We start from the raw sequence: 20,522 nt of genomic DNA on the forward strand, positions 1-20,522 counted from the left end.
AGGTGAGTGGTAAAGCCGCCGGCGCTGTCGAAATACTGCCTTTTCTGGTTTCACTCTTACCTCCGCCACAACCGCTCGCGATGGCCTCGACGTCGATTTCCAAGAAGCGCAAACGCGACGAGGAAGGCCCGAAGGTATCTTTTCGCGTAGCAGAGCAAAAGGGCTCGGGGAATGGGCCTGTCCTAGGTATGTGGCCTTGGTCAACCGTTACGCTACGCGCCTAAGTCATCTCAGCAAGTTTTCCGGCTGTGGAACCGCCACCAAAGACTCCGTTTAGATGTTATGCTCCGAAAAGACATCGCAGTGACGAGGGCGACAGTGAAGCCGGACCCCAATCCGTTACAATAGCTGGCGAGACCGATACTGTTGAGTTCTCAACCATAGAAGGCATTGAGGCTGGGGCGGGATGCAGGTGAGTACCCGTCGACCTTGGTCCAGGTCACCCTCTCTGAAATATCGGACAGGTATCTAATTGGAATACACGACAAGCGAACGAATAAAACGGTTATCCGACCTGCTCCCCTGCATGTGTTCTCTCGTCAAGTCAAAGCTCTGAAGGGACTCCAGCCCGCACCAGTGACTGCTGCCCAGCGTATTGAGGCGCGTAATGCTCTCGGTGAAATATTTGGGACGAAGAAAGCGAAGGCTGCAATTCGTGCCCATGAGCGGAATAAAGTCGACGTGTCTGCTATGCAAAATGTGGCCGGCCACCTCCAGGACCGCATCGAGAGTAGTACCACAACCCTTCCTACCAAAGGTATGTCGTACTCACTCAAACGAGTATGATCGCTAATGCCTATTGACACGCTAGAGGAAGCCAAAGCAACTGCCGACAGCAGTCGACTCATTCCCCGATACAACGGGGACGCTGCCACTCCCGAGGACGTCTACGGCCTGCACGACATCATACCCGAACTGGAATGGAATGCTTTGCCTATTTCCGCCTTCATGGCTGCTCAGACTCAGCGTGATCGTGTAGCGCTCCTGCCTTATACGAGGTCTACATGGGTTAATCAACACCTGCAACTCGCGTTTTCTGCTCCCAAGGTCAATAGGAGTACATTGTACGCGACTTCCGCTGCTGTTTTACGCACGATATTCATACTATCTACAGAAAAATCCTTTTCTACATCTCGTCGATGTTGGCATTCCGGAATATCGCGCCGAAGAAAATGTCAGACAAGCAAGCTCTGCAAGAGCGTCTATCTAGGATCCCGAGTGTCATACTCGATGGTCTGCTGTCAAGGTTCTCCGAAACCGCTAGGGACTCTGATCAGTAAGCACCGCCACCATACGAGTGATCTTCAACTGACTCTATATCCTCTCGAATAGATTGCGATCTACGCCTCAGACGGAAACCAGCTTACTGACGCACATGTTCGCGCTGTGCCTGCGAGTGGACGACTACGCGACCGACACCACCCTGGTAGCGTCCGACCTGAGTATGCAAGTTGCAAAGTAAGTCGAGATGCCTTTTCACTTGGTTGTGTGGCTTAAGACCGTTCTGTCCGCAGGGTCAACGCACTTTTCAAGTCCTTGGGTTGCAAGATTGAGAAACTCAGCATGACGGAGCTGAAACGACTTGGTCTTCCAGATAGTGCTGCAGCGACGAAACGGGCGGTTCTCAAAATACCGCTCGAGTTCCCAAGACCGAGAGCCAAGCGCCGCACATAAACAGGCCAAGCTGGCATTCAGTCACACATCCCCCCATTATTAACCTCCTGTTGTACGCAGTACAAATACACTGGAACGCTCTGCTATTTAGGTACATCATTGCGGATGTTTCTTACATTCCAAAATTACGCTGGCTCGTTCCCATGCATTCCAGGGCTCCTGTCCGGGAACGAAGCGCGCGCGCAGGGCAGTGAAAGTAAACTGCTCGAACCGCTCGAGAGCCAGTAGAATCCATAATACAATCAGATCCGATATCGCCAGCGCTGTCCTGGGTAAGCGCGACAAACCTCGTGAGTGAAGTTCGAGAGCATGAGCGGCAGGGATTTGCAAGTCTGAAGAGGAGCGCACTGCATGTGGTATGGGTCGTAAGCGCAATTGCTGACCGGCACTAAGCTGCTGGTCGCCGTGCAGGGCGGACGAAGAGGGATTGAACACTGAGAGGAACAGCTCAGGCGAGGAGGGGACGAATATCTTCTCAGATTCACTCCCCAGTAGAAGGGCATGTGCAGCGGACGGACAGAGAAAGATGATTGTGAAAATTCTCGGGGATAGGTAGTACACCTTCAGGTGTTCTCGCTCGGCTCCTTCGTGAGCAGGAAAGTCAGACGCTGGTTCAGATGGCTTCCCCGGTATGAGTGTCACTCGGACGCCTGTTTCCGTCGCACGAGTCGCTAGGAAGGCTTCGACGCGCTTACGCTCGTACTTCTCCAAAGGTCCCTCAGGCTGCCAGCCGATACCACCGCGATCGCCTGCCGGAAACGCGATGTCAGGGTCCCAGGCCTCTGTGGCGGGCTTGGGCTCTGGGCGGGGGAAGACGTCCAGGCGCTTTCTGTAGTGTAGGATCCATGCCTGATAGAGGATGCGCGGGGAAGTGAGAAGAAGGGCGAACGGGGAGGACGCGAGTGTGAAGAGCCACGCGGGGGTGGTGAGGGGTAGGGAGAGGACGGGACGGATGATAGCGGAGAGCTTGAGAGGGCCGATGCTTGGCTTGCCTGGAGCTTCGGATGAAGGTTCATCTGGTGGGTGGTAGTGAATGCGAACTATGGGTCGTGGGGCAGGGGATGATGGATTGTGACGTGACTTCGTGGGAGGGTGCGAAGGGGCCGTGAGGGATACGATGTAGAAACCTTCACGGTCGTTGAACGGGGATACGTGAAAGTGACGAGGGAAGGTCCACTGGTGGTCGAAGCTGCCTCGAGTGTAAGTTACTAGCACCATCGAGATAGGCCAGGGTCGTAGACTCACCCCTTAGGTGTGGGATCTTCGCCTTTGCCTACCTCTAGGATGTAGACGTGACGTTCGCCGAACGTATTATGGACCTACCAAATCAAAGGGGAGCATTTTCAAGATTTAGATGTGTGCTGACCTCTAGTATAACCACCCATAGCTGGCCTTCGGGTTTATAACAGTAGTACACCGTCAATGGGTTGATGCCTTCGTACCCAAGGAAACTAGGCATAGTCATCATCCACGCGTCTTCGAGCGCGTCAGAATCGTAGCCACGTCCTTCCAAAATCCTGGCTAGCTTGCTCCAGATGAATTTGCCGTCGTTCTCGTTATCCGTTAAATACCCAGATGGTCGTAGGCCTGTTAACCGGCCATAGAGTCCTCCGTAGCCAAAGACCCATCCTCCAGCCAAGTCCAGATCATTCTTTTCTAGGGCCTTCAGCGGTAGTAGCAAAGACACCGTCGGGTACGTGAAAGCATGTGCAGACTCGACCGGCAGGAGACGTGCATGTGTAACTTGGTTGACGAGGATATAAGCAATGGGTCTGTTTGTTTGCTTGTTCTTGCACCGTCGCAGATACGAGAGCAACAAGCATAATGTGGCAGCACATCCCGTACCAATGGTCAGATTCATGCTGAAAGCGAAGTTGGGTAGTGACCAGAGTAATATTGGCAGCCCGCTGCCTGACGGTCGCGACCATTGTGGCAGTCGGAACGGTGGCGTGGGTACGAATGCCTCCGAAGGACTGTGACGTCCCACGTGACCGTGGCGCGTCTTCTCCCGGAATCACCTCCAGCTTGATCTCCATCTACTCCCTTTCACGAAGCACGGCTGGCAATGGCGACCGCGACGGCGAAGACGATGCTGGCGCCTACAGTGGAGGAGAGCAGAGAGAAGCGGCTGCAGAAGCAGCAGTCGCGGTACCGCGATCGCGGAGGGTCAGTATCACGCTTTCCGCTGACCTGAGGTGCTCCCTGACGTGTGACATATCTTGTACAGTATATTCGTACCCATGACGGAGAACCCCCTTATAGACATTTTACTCAGTCGCAAATTTCTGGCATCCCCTAAGAAAAAGTCTCAGAAAGAGCAGGGCGCGAGCCGTCGCGACAAGCCTTCCGCAAGCAACCACGCCGTCGCTTCATCGAGCCAAGTTCAGCCGCAAGCGTCAAGCTCCAAGATCGCTCCTGAAGAATTAACTAATAGGAGGACAAGTCCCCGTAAGAAGTCCGGCGCCGAGAGCCGGGATGCACATGAGCAGCAAGGGAGCAGTGGTATGTCGATGCCCTCACTAACATGATTTATGGTGGATGCAGCATACTGACGCTCAAGACCAGCAACCAATACCTCCAAGCAGCGCACTTCTACGAAAGGGAAGTTCAAAGCCACCACAAAGGGTGGGTACATTCAATTCTGGCACTGTGCATGTAATAAAGCAAACAATCCCTCTCAGGTGAAGAGGACCCTACCACTTCCAAATCACGCAAAACCACCACAACGAGAGCACCGTCGCGACCGACAGCTTCCCTTGATGGCTGTAGTGACGAAGGTACGGTACTACCCATTGTAGCACCCCCGCATATGCCTTACCAAAGGCCAACAGACGTACCATTAGTCGCCAAGGGGAAGGCGAAGGCAGCACCGAGGAAGCAGGGTACGCACAAGCATGTAATCGAATCGGAGAGCGAGCAGGAACCGCCCAAGAAACCGAAGAAAGCCACCGGCGGCTCGAAATCCTCCGCTTCGACCTCTACGTCTGCACCCAAGAGTCAGAAGGGACGTGGAAAGGTTCAAGCCGATACGGACGACGAGCCAACCACGTCTAAACCTAAACCTAAAGCAGATGCCAAGGGTAAGGGTAAGGCCAAGCAATTGAAGGAGGACGTTGCAGAAGAGCCTGGTAAGTCCTCGGATCCACAGACCGGCAGGATAACAATATTTACAAATCTATAATGCTTACCAGATCCCGCTCCCCCAAAGCCCGCGCCCAAAAAGCGGCAGCCAGCAAAACGCAAGACCAGCAAGGCCGACGAGTCCCAGACGGACGACAAGGCAAAGACCACCCACCGACCGCGCGGGCGTACAAAGGCCGCAGCCGCAAAGACCGAGACCGAGCGCGACGATACCGAAGCCGAGGGATCGGATGCCCCGACTCCTAAGACAGGGCGAAGCATCAAGGCGAAGGGAACTCACGCCGACTCGAAGGTGGGTAAGAAGCCCTCGGAGGATGAGCAGGAGGAGGAAGAGTCCGATGCTGCCCCTGTGCCTAAGCGGCGGAAGCGGCCTGTGACTATGATCTTGAGCGATATCGAGGAAGGGGAGGAGGAGGACGCTGCACCCCCCGCTGTGACCGCGGCAAAGGGTACTGGATCTAAGGCAACCGTCGGGCTGACGCCCCTGGCACGAGCAAGGGCAAAGACGAAGACGGGTAAAGGAAAGTCTGCCGCGGAAGAGGTGTCTGCTGTGAAGCGGAAGAAGCGTCCTCTGACGATCATGAGCGACGTCGAAGAAGGCCAGGCAGAGGAGCAGGTAGCTGCCGCCCCCACTAGCACCCGGGAGGATGCCCCGCGCAAGAAACCACGCGTAGAGCCGAAACAGACTGACGGTCCCACCGATATTGCGAGCACCTCCATGCGGAAGGAGAAGACTAAATCAGGGGACGCTGGCGTAGACTTCGATAAGACGACAGAAGTGCCGCGGAAAGCAGCAGCTTCCAAGTCAGTATCTAAGGATCAGGACGATGCACCGCCGTCCAAAACTGTCCGATCGCAGTCTGGCGCGGGGAGGGCTGGATCGCGGAAAGGGTCCACTGGCACCTCCGCGGTCCCTTCTGCCGCTGATGCTTCCGGGGATCTGACAGTAGAACCAGCGCCTTCGGAGGACGCGAAGACCAAGACGTCCAAGCGCAAAGTGGAAGATAGGGAAGCGCCTGTCAAGAAGCGTGCGCGCAAGCATGAGGTGGAAGAGGGACAGGGACAGGGAGAGGACGAACGTAAGCGCGTTAACGTCGTGGATAGCTCGAGGGGACGCGCAGCCTTAGCTCCTATTACCGTGCTTTCTGCAGCGACCCCGTCAGATGCTGGTAAAGCCGGGGCGAAACCTGGTCCCGGCAGTGTTGGGTATGTCCACAAATTCGACAAATATGCTCAGACCGACTCTAACTCTAATGTTAGTAGGGGAGAGAAAGAGAACAAGACTGCTAAAGAATCTGGGCAGGCAAGGAAACGCGGTGGGCCAAAAGTGAGTTCTGCCTCCTCTATGTTCTATGTTGTCTGTCTGATAGGAACGTCGACGTATCTTGCAGTTCCCTGACGCTCCGAGGGGACCGCCGCAGAGCGTGCTGGACTCGCTGCTGCGTAAACCGGGCGTGCGGCTTTCGTCGCCTGTGCATGCTGTAGACAGTGATGCGGACCCTATCGACTTTTTGTCGTGATGGTCTGGTTGTGAGCGCGAGCATGAACGACTTCCTTCCTGCTGGTCGTATTGTGTTCTCTGGGTGTCACCCGGTGTTGTGGCTTCCACCGGTAGCCTTGACACGATCTGGTGCTGCCCGAGCCATGGGCCAACATGGGCAGCGAGGACTTGCATGTGGGACAACCCTGGGCACGTCGAGCTTGGGCGTCGCATCACTTTTGGCCGATGGCGGAACGTCGGCCCTGGACATCACACCACCCGCACTTGCTTGATGGGGGACGATGCGGTCTGCCCTCAGAAACTAGTCCCGTCGCTGCGAGGTTTCTTTCGAATTCGAGAAACGTTTTATTCTGTATGGCGTTGCGAACCAGAGAGATTGAGCTGTGTCCTCGGAATTGCCTACTAAGTCCGGCTGAATTAGATTGAGGTGTACGATAGATTGAAAATCAGTCCTCGTAAATATGACAGGGCGTAAGCGATTGGCGGGGAACGCTGGACGACAAGTGTCGTGCCTGAGGCATTTACTTGGCTGTGGCTGAGGTGAAGCCGACCACTTTCTGGGTCTTTCTTCTGCCAGATACACGTAGCTTGCTGCGTCCATGAAGGCATCGTGACCGAACAAACTTTAAGGTTTCCCGGAGGATTCACCAGAATGACCAGAATGACCAGAATCCGCTCTGCATCGGTCAGAGCACACGAGCAGACGTCGCTTCTAGGCGAGACGTCGGAAGGAGATCCAATCTGGCATGAGCCCGACATAGGAAATGGGCCTCTGATTGAGCACTGCTCGTCTGCAGGGAAGCCGTCAATCGCCACAGCAACTCAAAGTGCCCAGTGGCGGCTAAACCCATGCGGGTACTCTTGGGGCACTCGGTGTGCCATCCAGCAGGTGCGCAGCCAATCACCGCTCGCAGGGAAACGTCCGCATAGACGCCTCCATAATAAACATGTACGATCAGGAAGACACGCCCCCTTATGGCGTCTGGTGCGTATATTTGGTCGCGACTCCCGCCATCTTTCTTCTCTGACAGATGATCACTCTTCGAGTCCCTTGTCTTTCCCTCCAGCGCGCCTGATCCTTACGTCGGAGGCGTTTCCTCTCCTCCACCGCCACCAGCCCGCAGACACCAGCAGCCATGGGCCGCTCGATCGACGTAGACGACCCCCTCAGCCTCGCGATAGCGCCCCCCGCAAATGAGACGCACGAAGAGCGCATAGCGCGTGAGAAGAGGGAGGCGGAGGCACGAAGAGTCAGCGATGAGATCGACGAGATGCTGCGGCAGGAAAGGGCTGCCATGAAAAAGCGGAGACCAGTCAAAGTCCTGCTGCTAGGGCAAAGCGAGAGCGGTTCGTACACACTATGCCTATCCCGAGACACCGCTGTAACACCGACTTGAATGCCTGCGTGCAGGCAAATCCACAACACTGAAGAGTATGTAATCATCTTTCACGTCGGGGCGCATCGTGACCAGGCTCCAGACTTCCAGCTCACCTATGCCCGGAAGGCATGGGCGGAGGACCGCTCCTCGTGGAAGGCCGTTGTCCAATTCAACCTCGTCAGGAACATCAACACCCTTCTCGACATCATGTCGCGCGAGATGGGCACGCGCGCCCCGCGCTCCGACTCGCCCGACAGCGACCTCGACTACGACGAAGCGGATGACGCTGCCGCAGGTTCCGCAGATACAGATATGAATCCGAGTACGGCGCCCGCGCCCTTTACAGAACACCACCACGTCCTCAAGCTGCGCCTCGGTCCTCTCCGGCGGATTCAAGAAGAGCTCGAGGCGCGGCTCGGGTCCGGTGCATCCGAGCTCGTGCAGACGTCCTCATCCACGTCGGCAGGGCCGTTCGACAGCCCTCGCCGCCCGCAGGAGTTCTACGTGCGCTCGAATAACTGGAAGACGGCGTTGAAGAACTTCAGGCCGTTCGGGCGCGCGGAGGGGCGGCGCAGCAAGGACTTCGACACGGGGGAGGACGTGACCGAGGTGCTGGCGACGTGCCGCGAGGACATGAAAGCGCTGTGGGAGGATCCGGTCCTGCAAGACGTGCTCAGGAAGAACAAGATAAGGATGGAGGAGTCTTCCGGGTTGTGCGTTATTTTTGCCTGCTGGGATGCTGAGATGTTCCGTGGTTGCTGACTAGCAATCTGTTCCCCAGCTTTCTGAACGATATCGACCGGATAGCGACGCGCGACTACGAGCCATCGGACGATGATGTCGTGCGTGCGCGTCTCCGAACGTTGGGCGTGCAAGAGTATAGATTCGTTTTTGAGATAGGCGAGTGTTGTCTAGGCTCACTGTGTGCCTTTGCTCATGTTTCACGACAGGCCGTACAGCAGGCCACGAATGGCTCATGTACGACGTCGGTGGTGCACGAACAAGTGTGAGTGCCCCTCGTAATCTGTTCTCATGCATTAATCTTTCCGTGCTCTATCAGCGCGCCGCATGGGTCCCCTACTTCGACGACGTCGACGCGGTGATCTTCCTCGCGCCCATCTCCGCGTTCGACGAGAAGCTCGCCGAGGACAAGCGCGTCAACCGCCTCGAGGACAGCTACCTCCTCTGGAAAGCCATCTGCGGGTGCAAGCCGCTCGCGAAGACGCAGATCATCTTGTTCCTGAACAAGATCGATCTGTTAGAGAAGAAGCTCGCGAGCGGGGTGAAGGTGAAGGACTATGTGCCGAGTTTTGGGGACAGGAGCAATGATGTGGCTACTGCTACGAAATGTATGTGGTTCGTGCAGGGGGAGGGGGCGCGCATGGCTGATTTGGGTTGGGGCCAGACTTCCAGCAACATTTTAGGGAGATTGCGAAGCAGAGCAATCCGGAGCCGCGCCCGTTCTTCGTCCATCTGACTACAGCTACCGTGAGGAAGTCTTTTGGTGTCGTGGAGGCTAGCTACTCACGCACTTGCCATTGATAGGACACAAAGTCCACAGCAGCCACATTGAGCGTAGGTGGGTGTTGGCAATACCTTTCACTACTGATAGTATCTGACCTCAGCACCCAGTGGAGGAGGGTATCTTGAGGGACCATTTACGACGAGCTGACCTATTATAGAGTAACCACGGCCACTTGAAGACTGTTATACTGAAAAGATGTAGGCCATGCGCCGCGGTACTCTATCTCCGCCCATGCAACACTTATTTATTCCATCTACTGCTGACTCCCTTCTTGTAATTTGTTTTGTTGCTCTGACTTATCGCTTACTGTTCGTTGGCTGTAATGATATCAGCTTCGAGATCGTTCCTCCCATGTCTGCTGCTGTAGCTGAAAGCCTGAATGATGATACTGCGCAAGTAACACTGCGTACTGTGGCAAAGGCAACACTGTGCGCGCCAGGCCGGCCTAAATTAGACCGGTGATGGGTCAATTTTGTACTTTCGGCCAAAAAGTGGTCGAATAAGGTCGAAATAGCTTGCCGTATGGAAACCAGTTGGAATTCCGAACTTGGGCATTCCATACGATAAACGGTCGAATTCTGTCTGTTGAATCCGCAGCAGCAGTCGTGAGAACCCACAGGTCGGAGTTCGAAGATCGGAATGATAGCCCCACTTGCGTCACTTCGTGACATGTTCAACTTGCCTCTGACCTCGACGCCGGCCCTTGCCATGAGCTCGCTGTTGCGCCGTCGTCGCCGCCGACGCCGCCGACGCCGCAGTGAGCAGCTCCGCTGGTATACATGGCCCTTCTTCCCCGGTGAACGTGTACTGTCGCAGGCTAGATGATGGCCGCGGTTCGGTCACTAAGGTGCGTCCATTCTCTCGATCCTGCGTCTCGACGAAGTCTAATACGTGTCTGTGTCGTAGGCCTGATAGTTGGTTGGTTGTTGTAAAGTGAGTATGGTACCCGTTGTACAATATGTTTACTGAATCTAAGATATCTCGACAGGATCGGTGTATCAACCACCTTGCCGCCATCTCCAGTGTCGAGCTATGCGAGTACGTGAGTGCTTCCTTGAGGCCGTGGTATGACTTCTACTGATCTAACATCTGGCAGGTAGTCTTTGTGTTGTTGCTGTTGGTAGGGATTTGAATAGGGAGCCCCGAGGAGGGGGGGCTGGGGGATGCATGGTTCAGGGTCAGGGCGGGTATGACACAGTTTGCTGTACTATTCTACACCGCCAAAGCACCATGAGCAGGAAGCAACGTGAGTGTGGCACGTGTAGCTGATGTACAGATACACCATGGATCTCCGCCACACACCGCCGTCAGCTACGTGTTTTCCCGTATGGAATGCATGTGGCGATTCCACCTGGACTTCCAAATTCATATGAGTGTCGTTCACTATTTCTGCAGCTCATCACCGTGAGTCCCGTCCACAGTGAGAGCAGTGAGCTGCCATACAACCCCAAGGTGTGAATCTATGTGGCTGAGGCCACGTTCTGCACTTCGACAGCAGGTGTCATTCACCACTCAGTGGTATGAGTTACATGTAGATTTGTGACACACTTTTCGGTGTCCCTTGAACATGGTAATCAAGCTAGGATACTCATAAAATACATCATAAAAGCACTAAGCATGCTTCCGCTTTTTGGCAGATGGTCCATCCCCTTCTCGCTGCTCCAGGGCTTCAACACCCGCCTCCCGCTGCTCGTGAGTGTTCCTGTCATCTGCTTGTTGCATGCGAGCACTCTCCTTGTCCTCCCGCTGCTTCTGGGCCTTTGCATCCTCCACCTTCTTCCGCTTCACATCTGTGTCAGCCCGCAGTTTTGCCGCAAACTCGGCATGCTTCTCCCGGCGGTCATTCTCTCCTTGAAACCTTGGCATAGGCCGTGTGAGGTGTCGAGGCAGGACTTGACGGAGCAGGTGAGGATTATGCAGGGAATGAGTATTGATCAGATAGTGATCCTTCGACTTATGCTGGATGAAGGTCTCCACAATGTTTGTCTCGAGACGTTCCTGTATCTTTGCTCTACGTCCCGAAGCATCGCACATCTCTTTTTGGCAGTTATGCAGAACATTAATAGAGAAATCAATCATCTAAGCATTTCAGAACAAACACTGTTAGTCTCTAGTCTTTAGATTTTGCTAAGGCACATACCGATGCAGAAACCACTATGAGTGTTGGTTCTCCACAGCGGCGAGAAAGCGTCGGCATGCCAAATATTGCATCACGTGTCTGGCCAATGTCGAAGCGCTCCAATGTAGTAGCAATCTCATCACTTCCCTCATCCTTGAGGATCTCGACAATGCGACCAATCATCCTTTCAGGTGGGTCCTGCATCATGATACATGTCAGAATCTTTACGGAGGTATTGCAGAGTGGGCATACAGCAATTGGGGACTCTGCCACAACCCAGGTGCCACAGCCACAGGCTTCGTGGGTCTTTGATACTACATACTTGCATGGAAGCCATTTTGATGAGGCCTTGGCCTTGACCGAAGCACGGTTGACCGCCTTATAGGCAAGAGTGCTCTCCCACTCAGCAGTACACCGTTTCCGCTGGCCCTTACCCGGCAGATAAGCAGCCAATCTAATGGAGCCTGAGTGCTTGTCAGTGACAGTGTCGGATCAAGGGGAAAAAGAGGATGTACCGATGGGCAGATCATTACCAGTGGACCATCCAAGATGCCTTTGGATAATGGGATGCTGCTGAAGATAATCCCTTACACTAGGCCCAGCACATTCCCAGCCATTGTTATCTATTGCTGATGGCCAGAACCCACCTAATATACGGTGCTTAAACCCCTCCTGACACGCTAAATTGATTGCAATATCACGGCTGGGCTAGATGATTTGAAAACACTGAACAGTTCCTGAATACCCCATTGTAGCACTCAAAAATTTCGTCCATTTCCCCCAGGATCGGCCCCAGGCGCCGGATATCATCCTTTATGTGCGGGAGGAGATGCAGCTTCATCTTCGTGATGATCTTTGATGGGTCGATCTCTGCAAACGTATCCAGGACATTTCCTACTGCCACATCAAGGTCCTGCTGAATGAACAGTGATCCTCAGAGACTAATTAATCGGCTAGAATATGCTACTTACAAAGTATTCATCCATATCATGGATTTCAGGATACCATAGCAGTGCAATCAATTCACCGCATGCCTTCCAGAGTAAGAAATATACCGGGTCCACGAGATCGTGAAGTGCAAAGATGCTGACTTGTGCAACCGTCTTCAGCTGCCGCCCGATAAGTGAGTTAGCGTATTGCATGAGGTACTCAGCCCGTATTGGATGAATCGAGAGCCCGTTTGCATCGATTGACTGTAGCCGGATGGTATATGTTTTCTTCTGCTCATCGGACCAGGCACTGTGTGTCCCATGCCAGGTGTACTTTACAATCCCAAGGAGTATTGTATGCAATATTTCCACCGGCGTATCTTTTGCAGGATCAAATCCTGGAAGCCCTAGAGTCAAGCGATATAAAGTTATACACAAATACGAGCCAACCTTTCATTGTAAGCACAGGGTTAATAACATCACGTCTTCGGCTTTGTACCCATTCCATGAGCTCGGCATTTATACTTGCTGCAGTTCGCTTTCGGTCCTTCTTCATTTCCCGAGCCCGGTCAATTACTTGGTCAATCCATGGTAGACTGTATCCATCCTTCACTCCTGTTGATGTCTGGAGTTCCTCCACACGCTTGGCTACTCCAGTGGTGGCAGCATCAAACTGCCGTTCCACTTCTGTGATTGTTGCCTGCGCCGTGCGAGAAGCACCAACCTTTGGAAGGTAAGTGTGAGTACCCAGCCATTATATATCAGATACTAGTGTAACGCACATGGAATAAGCTTTCATACCCCTCATCCGTCTGTTTGTACTCCTGAGTTCCACCGGCATTACATTTTCTACAATAATAATTGCCTTTCCCACCAATGTGGCCACACATCTCACTCTGTAAAGGATTATCACCTGGACCAGTGTTCGTAAACAGACGGAATCGTGTATCCTGCCCTGTCTTTGCATCTCGGACTCGGACCGGCTCATGATGTGTCTCTCTACAGCACCATTAGTCTGATAGGATGAAGTTATGTCATACTCACGTACTCAACCGTCTCCTTAAATGCTCGGAATTGTTCAGGAGCACTTGCATGCTGAGATGTTGAAACAAAATGGACATGAATTTCCTGCTGAAGCAGATGCCGTGGAAGGTTTCGATGGACCACACATGCATTGATATGTTTATTATACGACTTGGATCTATTTCCCGATACATCGTCTGACCAATAGTCAATGAAGCTCGTATAGAGTGGATCACCCCCGGCAATTTCACGGAGAGGATTGGGCATACGAGCTTGATGCCCGGCATCTGTAGTCGCTTCTGTTTAAGGCAACTCAGAATTAAGTGCGGTGCTTCTGAGGGCTTACTCACGGTCACAATTGGGTACCAGATTGCGGTCTATCAGATCTAGGAAATCCGCCTCAAGGTCCTTCGTCTCAATTATTATTGTACTGGTGTCGTCAACCCTGTATGTCCCCTGTGAATAGCGTGAATTATTAAAACTTGGTACTGGACTTTCATGTCACAAACAAACATACATCTTCATTTGGTCGGACAGCATATGCATCAGCAACAATCTCCCCATCTGTTTCCCTTTCCAGCCAGCGTATAGGTACAGTAAACTGTCCATTCTTCATACGCGCAAATTCGTTGACGTAGTAGTGATGATCCTGACCAGCATCATACATCGGACTGAGCATGTCAAGGTCCAATTCCTTTCGGAACTTCTCCGCATGCCAAACCTCGCTGATTGCACCACTTGGTATCACGGGATACAGATGCATATGTTTACGAACAGCTAGGGTGGACCAGTCCTAGTACTTTCAGGTAAGTGAAGCTTAGCAGGCATGTCACAGACAGCGTACTTTTGCAATCAATGTGCGAACATCATTGTAGTAGAATATATTCCCTCTCCCCGTCTGGTGTTGACGAGTGGGGATGCCACAATGCTCACGTAGTTGCTTTTGCAGATGACGGAGTCCATCAAATGATGGTACATCCTTTGAACCCGACTCCTTGAGTACAAAGATAAAAATCCGCATCAAGGAGTCTGAGACTCTCATGCGCGGTAAGTTATCTATCATATCCAAGAGGAACATCTGATAATGACATAAGTTGAATGTTATAAAGGTATATTGTAGCCTCACTTACTGTTTTCGAACCATACGGAAACCATTCAGACCCCGGAGAGCAAGCAGGCAGCTCGCCGAATGCATGCTGACGGATCTCATCAACGGTAAGCTGTTCGTGCTCCTCTATCATGCCAACAGTGAGCCCGGACTATATTCAGATTATATATGTTACTCACTGATGTTCTCCAATGCATCTGCGAGGATATCTTCCTCTGCATTCAAGTCTTCCCACTGGCGATCGACCACATCTGAATCGATGTGCTTGTCTTCTGCCAAGTCGAGCTCATCTACGGCACCCCATAAGCGTGTGATAGCTTTCTCCAGCCGCACTCGCTCCTCTTCCTCAGGATCAAGACCACAGTCAAAGTCAATACTACCCATCTCGACATCTTCCCACATCCGCGCTTCCGACGCAGACATCTCGCTTTTCTCAAGTCCCGTCAGCTTCTCGCGCGCAGTGATGTATGCAGGCCTGAGCGTTGAGGAACCGCCGTCTGCCTCCAGGGTGCGTAACTCCGCCTCATATTGCTCAGTTCGTTCTTTAATCTCTTTTTCCTTGGCTCGGCGAGCTTCATATTTCTTGGCATTCAAGAGGTGAGTCGGAGATGTGATATGTCCTGACAGACTCTTCCGTTCTATCCATTGACGGTTCTGTGGAACATAGGGGGCACACTTAATACATCGGAACTTCTTCGTCTCAGGAGACTGTTCAAAGTCTTGAAAAAATCGTAAGTGGCCTGCCCATAATATCACAAGGAATGTATTGCTTACATGGAGGCGCTGGTGCTGCAAGAACCGGCATACTTCTGTTGATACGGGAGCGATGGCCAGGACAAGTCTTAATTCCGGAGCTGCAAAAGGTAAAGCATTCGGAAGCCACGACTTGAATGTGGCAAACGCGACCGTGCGAATATCGAGTAATCTGCCACAACGCGTCTGCTTATAAAGGTGCGTTAGATGAGTGGCACACCTTTCCTTCCTCCACCACACATTTCGCTAATCTGTTTGTCCAGAGTATTGCCTCGAAATGAGCCGTTCTGAAGCCACCATCAAACGCTTCAAATCTGCAATGGCACCCAACGAGAGCCCCGACCACACCGCTGATTCTTTGCCGCTACAGCGAAAGCGGGCGCGCATGGATGCTGATCATCCAGGCGACGATGCAGAGTCTCTAACAAATGAAGGCCATGAAAATATCGATCCGACTCTCCTGAACGACACAACGGGAACTGTGTCCTTCAATTCACCCGAGGTCCTTCAATTTCACGCAGGTGCCACCGCAAGCACGCCCGACAATGGCCGCCTCCGGCATTTTGCGCACCGTTACTCGAAGAAGCTCAAGCTTACAAAAGAACAACAAGAGCGGGGTGATGACTTCAATGCGGTAAGTACTGCGCATGCAGTGCTTTCACTCTGTTTGTGGCTGATTACTGGTACGGTATGTGGCTCTCGTTAGCGCGGCATGCCGGAGCGCCTGTACATCATATGGGCGGATCAACAAGCTATCCTCAACAAACTCGACAAGATCATCACCGCCCAGCCCCCCTACACTGTTTCGAATAGCCTTAAGGTTCGTCTTTTCGACTCCTTACTCTCGTGTGGCTTCTGACGCACGACGCTAGAAATCCATCGACAAATATGTACTTGCGACGCTTCTATCGTCGAAGATATCGCATTACAAAGGCGACGTCCCTCGTATCTATGTTGAAGTGAGTGCATATCACGTCCGGAAGGGTGTGCTAACGTGTTTACCAGGATTTACTCAAGAAATATCAGGCGCACGAGCTCCCGAAGGATCTCGAACGCAACCCAGCCGACTGGAGCAAGGTGCAAACGTATATTCAATATTCATTGACACAGCTTCGGTCGAAGTGGAAGAAAGCAGTGTGTATAGCTCTCTTGTTTGTGATTTTCCGTATCTAACTCAGTGCTGCATGAGATCGCAACCAGCCTCAAGAATAAAGACAAGTCTAAATGCACCAATATCTACAAGCTGGCGAAGACTTTTGCCACCAGCAAGAACACGGTTACCGCCCAATTGTGTGCTCGAGTTGCTGTCATGGTACGTGCCCTACGAGTCTTTGCGAGAGGGAGCTGACCTGGGCTACCTATGACCAACTGTGAATCATTAGAGGGAAGTGTACAAGGAGAAGTATGGCACTGCACATGACGGAGAAAACGAAGAGGAAGAGGCTGACCCCTCTGATTACTGGCTTGCTGTCAACGGTCGACTCGAGCTCATGCGGGAGCTTGCTGAAGGTGATCAAGGGAAGATGAATCGGTATGTTCTCCTTGCGTTTCGAGCTCTCTATGCTAGCGTCTCTTACCCCGTAACTGGCAGAGCATTGAAGATGGTCCTGGAGGAAGACCGCAAGGCGTATGGAGTGTATGTCGAGTCAGAGAGGGCTGAAGAGGTTGAAGAAGAAGAGGACTCACTGCAGCAAGTGGTGGATGAAGTCATCGAGGAGGATGTGTAGGCTCAGTCGGGGCAGCGGGGTGGTTCTGTTGTCCCCCTCATGTTGATGTATTACGGAGTGTAATATTCATTTGCGGAATCCATGCTTTTTGGGTGTATGCTCAATACAGAGAACAATGTTATTACACATATACATCTCGCTCAACTAAGGATGGTATTGAGGGAGAATACAGCCGGAGTGGCATATGGCGCAGGTGTTGCGCACGCCGTGGTTACAATATGAGCTCCAGACGTATAATCAAGCCTCAGTCTCATACATTTGACTTATGGTGATCCAGGTAAAATCTATTGAATTACAGGTGACTATGAGGCTACAACGCCACGTAGCGGAAATGTGGATATGGTCACAAGCTGGACTGAGAGACCGACGAGGGTGGCAGCCAGCTTCACCGCTACTCACTTACATGTGGAGCTGAGGGCTGTGCTCGATGAGGACCACATGTGGCATGGCAGTGGACTCGCTTCGGCGGTGTACATAGAGAATATACAAATATGTTGGTGCCTCAACTGCATTGCACACTGACTGCTAGGGGTGCCAAAACCAAGGAATGGTGGTTTGAATGACCAGATGGAAATAGACCACTAAACAGTTGGAAAATGTCATTTTCGGCCGTTCTGAGGGGGGTCGAAATTCACAATTTGGTGGGACAAAATGATACGGTGTCTTTCGTACGGTAAGCGGACAATTTCAGCCTTCTACCGACCGAAATTGATTTGTCTAGTGAACGAATATACCGGTCGATTTTAGACCGGTCTCACGCCTCCAGAGCAAGTGAGATTTGTGGCTTTCTGACCGTGGGAACGCACGTTCTATAGCATACTGGCCACAGCCTTACCGATCGTAGGCGTCCACATGCTCTACTGACACGTCCGCTGCTGGAAGTACTGCTTATACATTTTCCTGAGGCCGACCTGTGTGCGACCTAGGTTGAGCAGGCTTATACCGTGACATGAGCATCTCACTCGGCACTCCCGTATCGCTGCTTGCGGCGGCCTCTCCGTCTCCCTCCTCGGAACCTGTGCCAGAGGAGGAAGAGTACTACTCGTCATGGTCGCTCTTCCTCGTCTGCATGCTCCTCATCTTGTCGCTATGGACGTCGTATTACCTGCAAATAAAGCGCATACGCGCGATACACGAGACGCTGGTGGCGATTGTTGCGGGGATGTTTGTGGGCCTGATCGTGCGGCTGAGTCCTGGGCATTTGATTAAGGAGATGCTTGTGAGTGGTTGTTCAGTGTAGCTTTATCGAAGGAATGGTGTGCTGTGGTTGGGCGGGGGTGGTGGGGGTGCAGAGGTGTCGGGTATTGCGCAGGGAACTGACAGGATGTGCCCGTAGACGTTCCGGCATACGCTGTTCTTCAACCTGTTACTCCCACCCATAATCCTGAACTCTGGTTATGAGCTGAAACAGGTATGCACAGCAGGAGATTTAGAACGTGGAAGCTGCTCATATGTCTGGCATTACAGGAGAACTTCTTCCGGAATTTCGGCTCAATCCTGACATTCGCCTTCCTCGGAACGTTCATCTCAGCAGTAGGCGTAGGGTACGTAGACTGCTCTCTTATACCCGTCGTATCGCAGTATGTATTCATCCGTACAGGACAGAGTGCTCGTCTACATATGGTCCTTCCTAGGGCTAGAATCCCTGGAACTAGGGTTGCTGGAATGCCTGATCTTCGGGTCCACACTTTCTGCTACGGATCCTGTCACCATTCTTGCAATTTTTAACCAGTACAAAGTCGACCCCAAACTGTACAGTGTCATATTCGGTGAAAGTCTGCTGAACGATGCTGTCAGTATCGTTATGTACGAGTAAGTGCCCGAACTACATACACTTTGATTGTTTTTTGCATTACTCACGCATACCGTAGGACACTGACACAGTTCCACGGCTCCGAGATATACATCTCATCCCTCTTCCACGGAATCGGGATTTTCTTGTTCTCTTTCCTAGTGTCCATGGCCCTTGGCGTGATCTCCGGACTTGCGATGTCCCTCGTCCTGAAGCACTCTTCACTGATGCACTACCCCGGTATCGAAACGTGCTTAGTAGCTCTATCGGCATATACCTGCTATTTCTTCTCGAACGGTCTCTCCATGTCGGGGATTGTCTCCCTTCTGTTCTGCGGCATCACGCTCAAGCACTACGCGTACCACACCATGTCGAGGCGCACGCAGCGCGCGACGAAGTACATATTCTCGACACTTGCACAGCTCTCTGAGAATTTCATATTCGTCTACCTGGGCTTGTCTCTATTCACCAGCGCTCCTTCTGGCGAGGCTCTCACCAGCTACTTCAAGCCGCTGTTCATCATCATCACCACTGTAGCGGTCATCTTCACCCGCTATGCTGCTGTTTTCCCACTGTCCGAGGCGATTAATTTGTTCCACCGACATGCCCGAGGACAACGGAATGACGAGCTCCCGCATTCGTACCAGATGATGCTCTTCTGGGCAGGTTTGAGAGGCGCCGTAGGCGTTGCCCTGGCCGCTGGTTTCAAAGGGGAAAACGCACAGGTCCTGAGGATGACAGTCCTAGTCGTTGTCGTGCTCACGGTGGTCCTGTTCGGCGGAACTACGGCTAGAATGCTGGAAGTCCTCGGCATCAGGACTGGCGTTGAAGATGAAGCTGCTAGCAGCGATGAAGATGACGATATGCGGTTGTTCAACAGCAGATACGGGCCGGCGTGGCAGAGATACTACGATGAAGACGCTTACGGCGCGCGTACAACTGACGCGAGCTACTTCGCCTCACAGCAGCAGAGAGCGGCTGGCGCGAGCCGCATCGGCGTACACTATGGCAAGTCACCGCGAAGTTACAATCATATTGCACAAGCATCACTTTCGTCTCCAGCTTCTCCTTTGAACAACAACGCCATATTCTCCGCCGCGTCTTCGTCAGACGGCTATGAGTCGGATTCCGGCGAAGTCTTGCCTATGGCGACCACAACGGGTACTGGCGGGCGACTGTCGAGAACCCGGTCGGACGGCGATGTGGGAACGCCCGTACCGGGCCAAGAGGGCAAGTGGTTCCAAGCGCTGGACGAGCGCTACCTCTTACCGCTCTTCTCCAATGCAACGGCGAGTCGCACATTCCATGCTCGGCGAGCACAAAGGAATAGCGTAGCAGGCCGCGTGGGTGCTGCCGGGTCGAGCGGCGCGGGCCTGCCGGGCACGGGCGTTCACAGCGGTGCGGCGACACCGGGGTATAGCACCGATGACGAAGATGGCGTTGAGATAGAGTTAGGGAGACCGTCGAGACCGCCTGCTCCTGGAGCAGGAGGGTCGCAAAACGCAGGGGCGGCGAATGTGAGCGAGTTCCCCGCCACACCCACACCTGGGGACGAGAGTAGGATGGAGAGAGGGTTTCCGAGCCCTATGCTGAGGAGTTCGCGAGACGGGGGGAATGTATCGTAGTCAGTGCGCATCCTAGGTCTGTAGATGTATTGATTGCGGATTCCTTGTTAGACGGGATTCTGTGGTAAGCTTATCTTATTGAGTGGACATCTAGTCCGCTATTGTACTCACAAGGTCGCAATGTAAGGGGCTTACCGCCCAGCAAAACTGAATCGACGCAAAAGATGTGAAGCCAGCGATATGTTGGAAACAGCGAAAGCAAGGCACAACGACGTTTCGACGATAC

General features: G+C 52.9%; 8 protein-coding genes across 8 annotated transcripts; 5 read left to right on the forward strand and 3 right to left on the reverse strand.

Annotated features, from left to right (window-relative positions):
* Positions 1–80: 80 nt before the first annotated feature.
* On the forward strand, positions 81–1,828 carry GLOTRDRAFT_76096 (RNA polymerase I associated factor, A49-like protein; the record flags this gene model as incomplete). The annotated part of the gene is made up of 7 exons (XM_007867700.1): positions 81–186; positions 235–412; positions 465–757; positions 812–1,064; positions 1,115–1,276; positions 1,333–1,458; positions 1,515–1,828. 7 exons carry the CDS (start codon positions 81–83, stop codon positions 1,672–1,674), a joined length of 1,278 nt encoding a protein of 425 aa, XP_007865891.1. The 3' UTR covers positions 1,675–1,828.
* GLOTRDRAFT_138622 (uncharacterized protein) lies at positions 1,771–3,535 on the reverse strand (the record flags this gene model as incomplete). Its single annotated transcript, XM_007867701.1, has 3 exons — positions 1,771–2,863; positions 2,920–2,993; positions 3,041–3,535. 3 exons carry the CDS (start codon positions 3,533–3,535, stop codon positions 1,771–1,773), a joined length of 1,662 nt encoding a protein of 553 aa, XP_007865892.1.
* A 204-nt stretch (positions 3,536–3,739) lies between these two features.
* Positions 3,740–6,403, forward strand: GLOTRDRAFT_138623 (uncharacterized protein; the record flags this gene model as incomplete). Its single annotated transcript, XM_007867702.1, has 8 exons — positions 3,740–3,840; positions 3,902–4,176; positions 4,240–4,299; positions 4,356–4,451; positions 4,506–4,802; positions 4,866–6,021; positions 6,076–6,142; positions 6,207–6,403. The coding sequence occupies 8 exons, from the start codon at positions 3,740–3,742 to the stop codon at positions 6,333–6,335; spliced, it is 2,181 nt and encodes a 726-aa protein (XP_007865893.1). The 3' UTR covers positions 6,336–6,403.
* A 1,029-nt stretch (positions 6,404–7,432) lies between these two features.
* GLOTRDRAFT_60680 (G-alpha-domain-containing protein) lies at positions 7,433–9,633 on the forward strand. Its single transcript, XM_007867703.1, has 9 exons — positions 7,433–7,663; positions 7,728–7,748; positions 7,796–8,408; positions 8,477–8,595; positions 8,646–8,701; positions 8,756–9,044; positions 9,101–9,183; positions 9,241–9,274; positions 9,328–9,633. The coding sequence occupies exons 1-9, from the start codon at positions 7,453–7,455 to the stop codon at positions 9,375–9,377; spliced, it is 1,476 nt and encodes a 491-aa protein (XP_007865894.1). The 5' UTR covers positions 7,433–7,452; the 3' UTR covers positions 9,378–9,633.
* A 283-nt stretch (positions 9,634–9,916) lies between these two features.
* GLOTRDRAFT_99904 (uncharacterized protein) lies at positions 9,917–10,612 on the reverse strand (the record flags this gene model as incomplete). The annotated part of the gene is made up of 4 exons (XM_007867704.1): positions 10,321–10,612; positions 10,209–10,262; positions 10,127–10,153; positions 9,917–10,067 (listed from the first exon to the last, which is right to left on the reverse strand). Coding segments are annotated over exons 2-4 (207 nt in total), but the record flags the coding sequence as incomplete, so codon positions are not given.
* A 219-nt stretch (positions 10,613–10,831) lies between these two features.
* GLOTRDRAFT_105784 (uncharacterized protein) lies at positions 10,832–14,822 on the reverse strand (the record flags this gene model as incomplete). Its single annotated transcript, XM_007867705.1, is given in 14 exon segments — positions 10,832–11,299; positions 11,361–11,537; positions 11,592–11,803; positions 11,855–12,047; positions 12,067–12,255; positions 12,311–12,666; positions 12,719–12,992; positions 13,051–13,267; positions 13,317–13,590; positions 13,642–13,747; positions 13,809–14,084; positions 14,136–14,369; positions 14,422–14,525; positions 14,579–14,822. The coding sequence occupies 14 exon segments, from the start codon at positions 14,820–14,822 to the stop codon at positions 10,832–10,834; spliced, it is 3,324 nt and encodes a 1,107-aa protein (XP_007865896.1).
* Positions 14,604–16,954, forward strand: GLOTRDRAFT_138625 (uncharacterized protein). The gene is made up of 10 exons (XM_007867706.1): positions 14,604–14,996; positions 15,067–15,130; positions 15,196–15,350; positions 15,416–15,786; positions 15,859–15,972; positions 16,025–16,111; positions 16,158–16,286; positions 16,342–16,464; positions 16,535–16,683; positions 16,744–16,954. The coding sequence occupies exons 3-10, from the start codon at positions 15,290–15,292 to the stop codon at positions 16,877–16,879; spliced, it is 1,170 nt and encodes a 389-aa protein (XP_007865897.1). The 5' UTR covers positions 14,604–14,996; positions 15,067–15,130; positions 15,196–15,289; the 3' UTR covers positions 16,880–16,954.
* A 799-nt stretch (positions 16,955–17,753) lies between these two features.
* GLOTRDRAFT_116047 (sodium/hydrogen exchanger) lies at positions 17,754–20,447 on the forward strand (the record flags this gene model as incomplete). Its single annotated transcript, XM_007867707.1, has 7 exons — positions 17,754–18,098; positions 18,216–18,290; positions 18,347–18,423; positions 18,485–18,691; positions 18,751–19,694; positions 19,734–20,188; positions 20,391–20,447. The coding sequence occupies exons 1-7, from the start codon at positions 17,829–17,831 to the stop codon at positions 20,445–20,447; spliced, it is 2,085 nt and encodes a 694-aa protein (XP_007865898.1). The 5' UTR covers positions 17,754–17,828.
* Between the last annotated feature and the right edge of the window lie 75 nt (positions 20,448–20,522).

Source organism: Gloeophyllum trabeum (assembly GCF_000344685.1).
Source record: "Gloeophyllum trabeum ATCC 11539 unplaced genomic scaffold GLOTRscaffold_00006, whole genome shotgun sequence".
NCBI classification, from domain to species: Eukaryota; Fungi; Basidiomycota; class Agaricomycetes; order Gloeophyllales; family Gloeophyllaceae; genus Gloeophyllum; species Gloeophyllum trabeum.

Excerpts from the sequence above, each read along its gene's own strand:
- GLOTRDRAFT_60680 (XM_007867703.1), top strand. The coding sequence starts at position 7,453 with ATGGGCCGCTCGATCGACGTAGACGACCCCCTCAGCCTCGCGATAGCG. Across the intron at positions 8,702-8,755 it reads TCGGTGGTGCACGAACAAGT|CGCGCCGCATGGGTCCCCTA; the intron begins GTGAGTGCCCCT and ends GTGCTCTATCAG. Across the intron at positions 9,045-9,100 it reads TGTGGCTACTGCTACGAAAT|ACTTCCAGCAACATTTTAGG; the intron begins GTATGTGGTTCG and ends GGTTGGGGCCAG.
- GLOTRDRAFT_138625 (XM_007867706.1), top strand. The coding sequence starts at position 15,290 with ATGTGGCAAACGCGACCGTGCGAATATCGAGTAATCTGCCACAACGCG. Across the intron at positions 15,787-15,858 it reads GGGGTGATGACTTCAATGCG|CGCGGCATGCCGGAGCGCCT; the intron begins GTAAGTACTGCG and ends GGCTCTCGTTAG. Across the intron at positions 16,287-16,341 it reads GGTCGAAGTGGAAGAAAGCA|ATCGCAACCAGCCTCAAGAA; the intron begins GTGTGTATAGCT and ends GTGCTGCATGAG.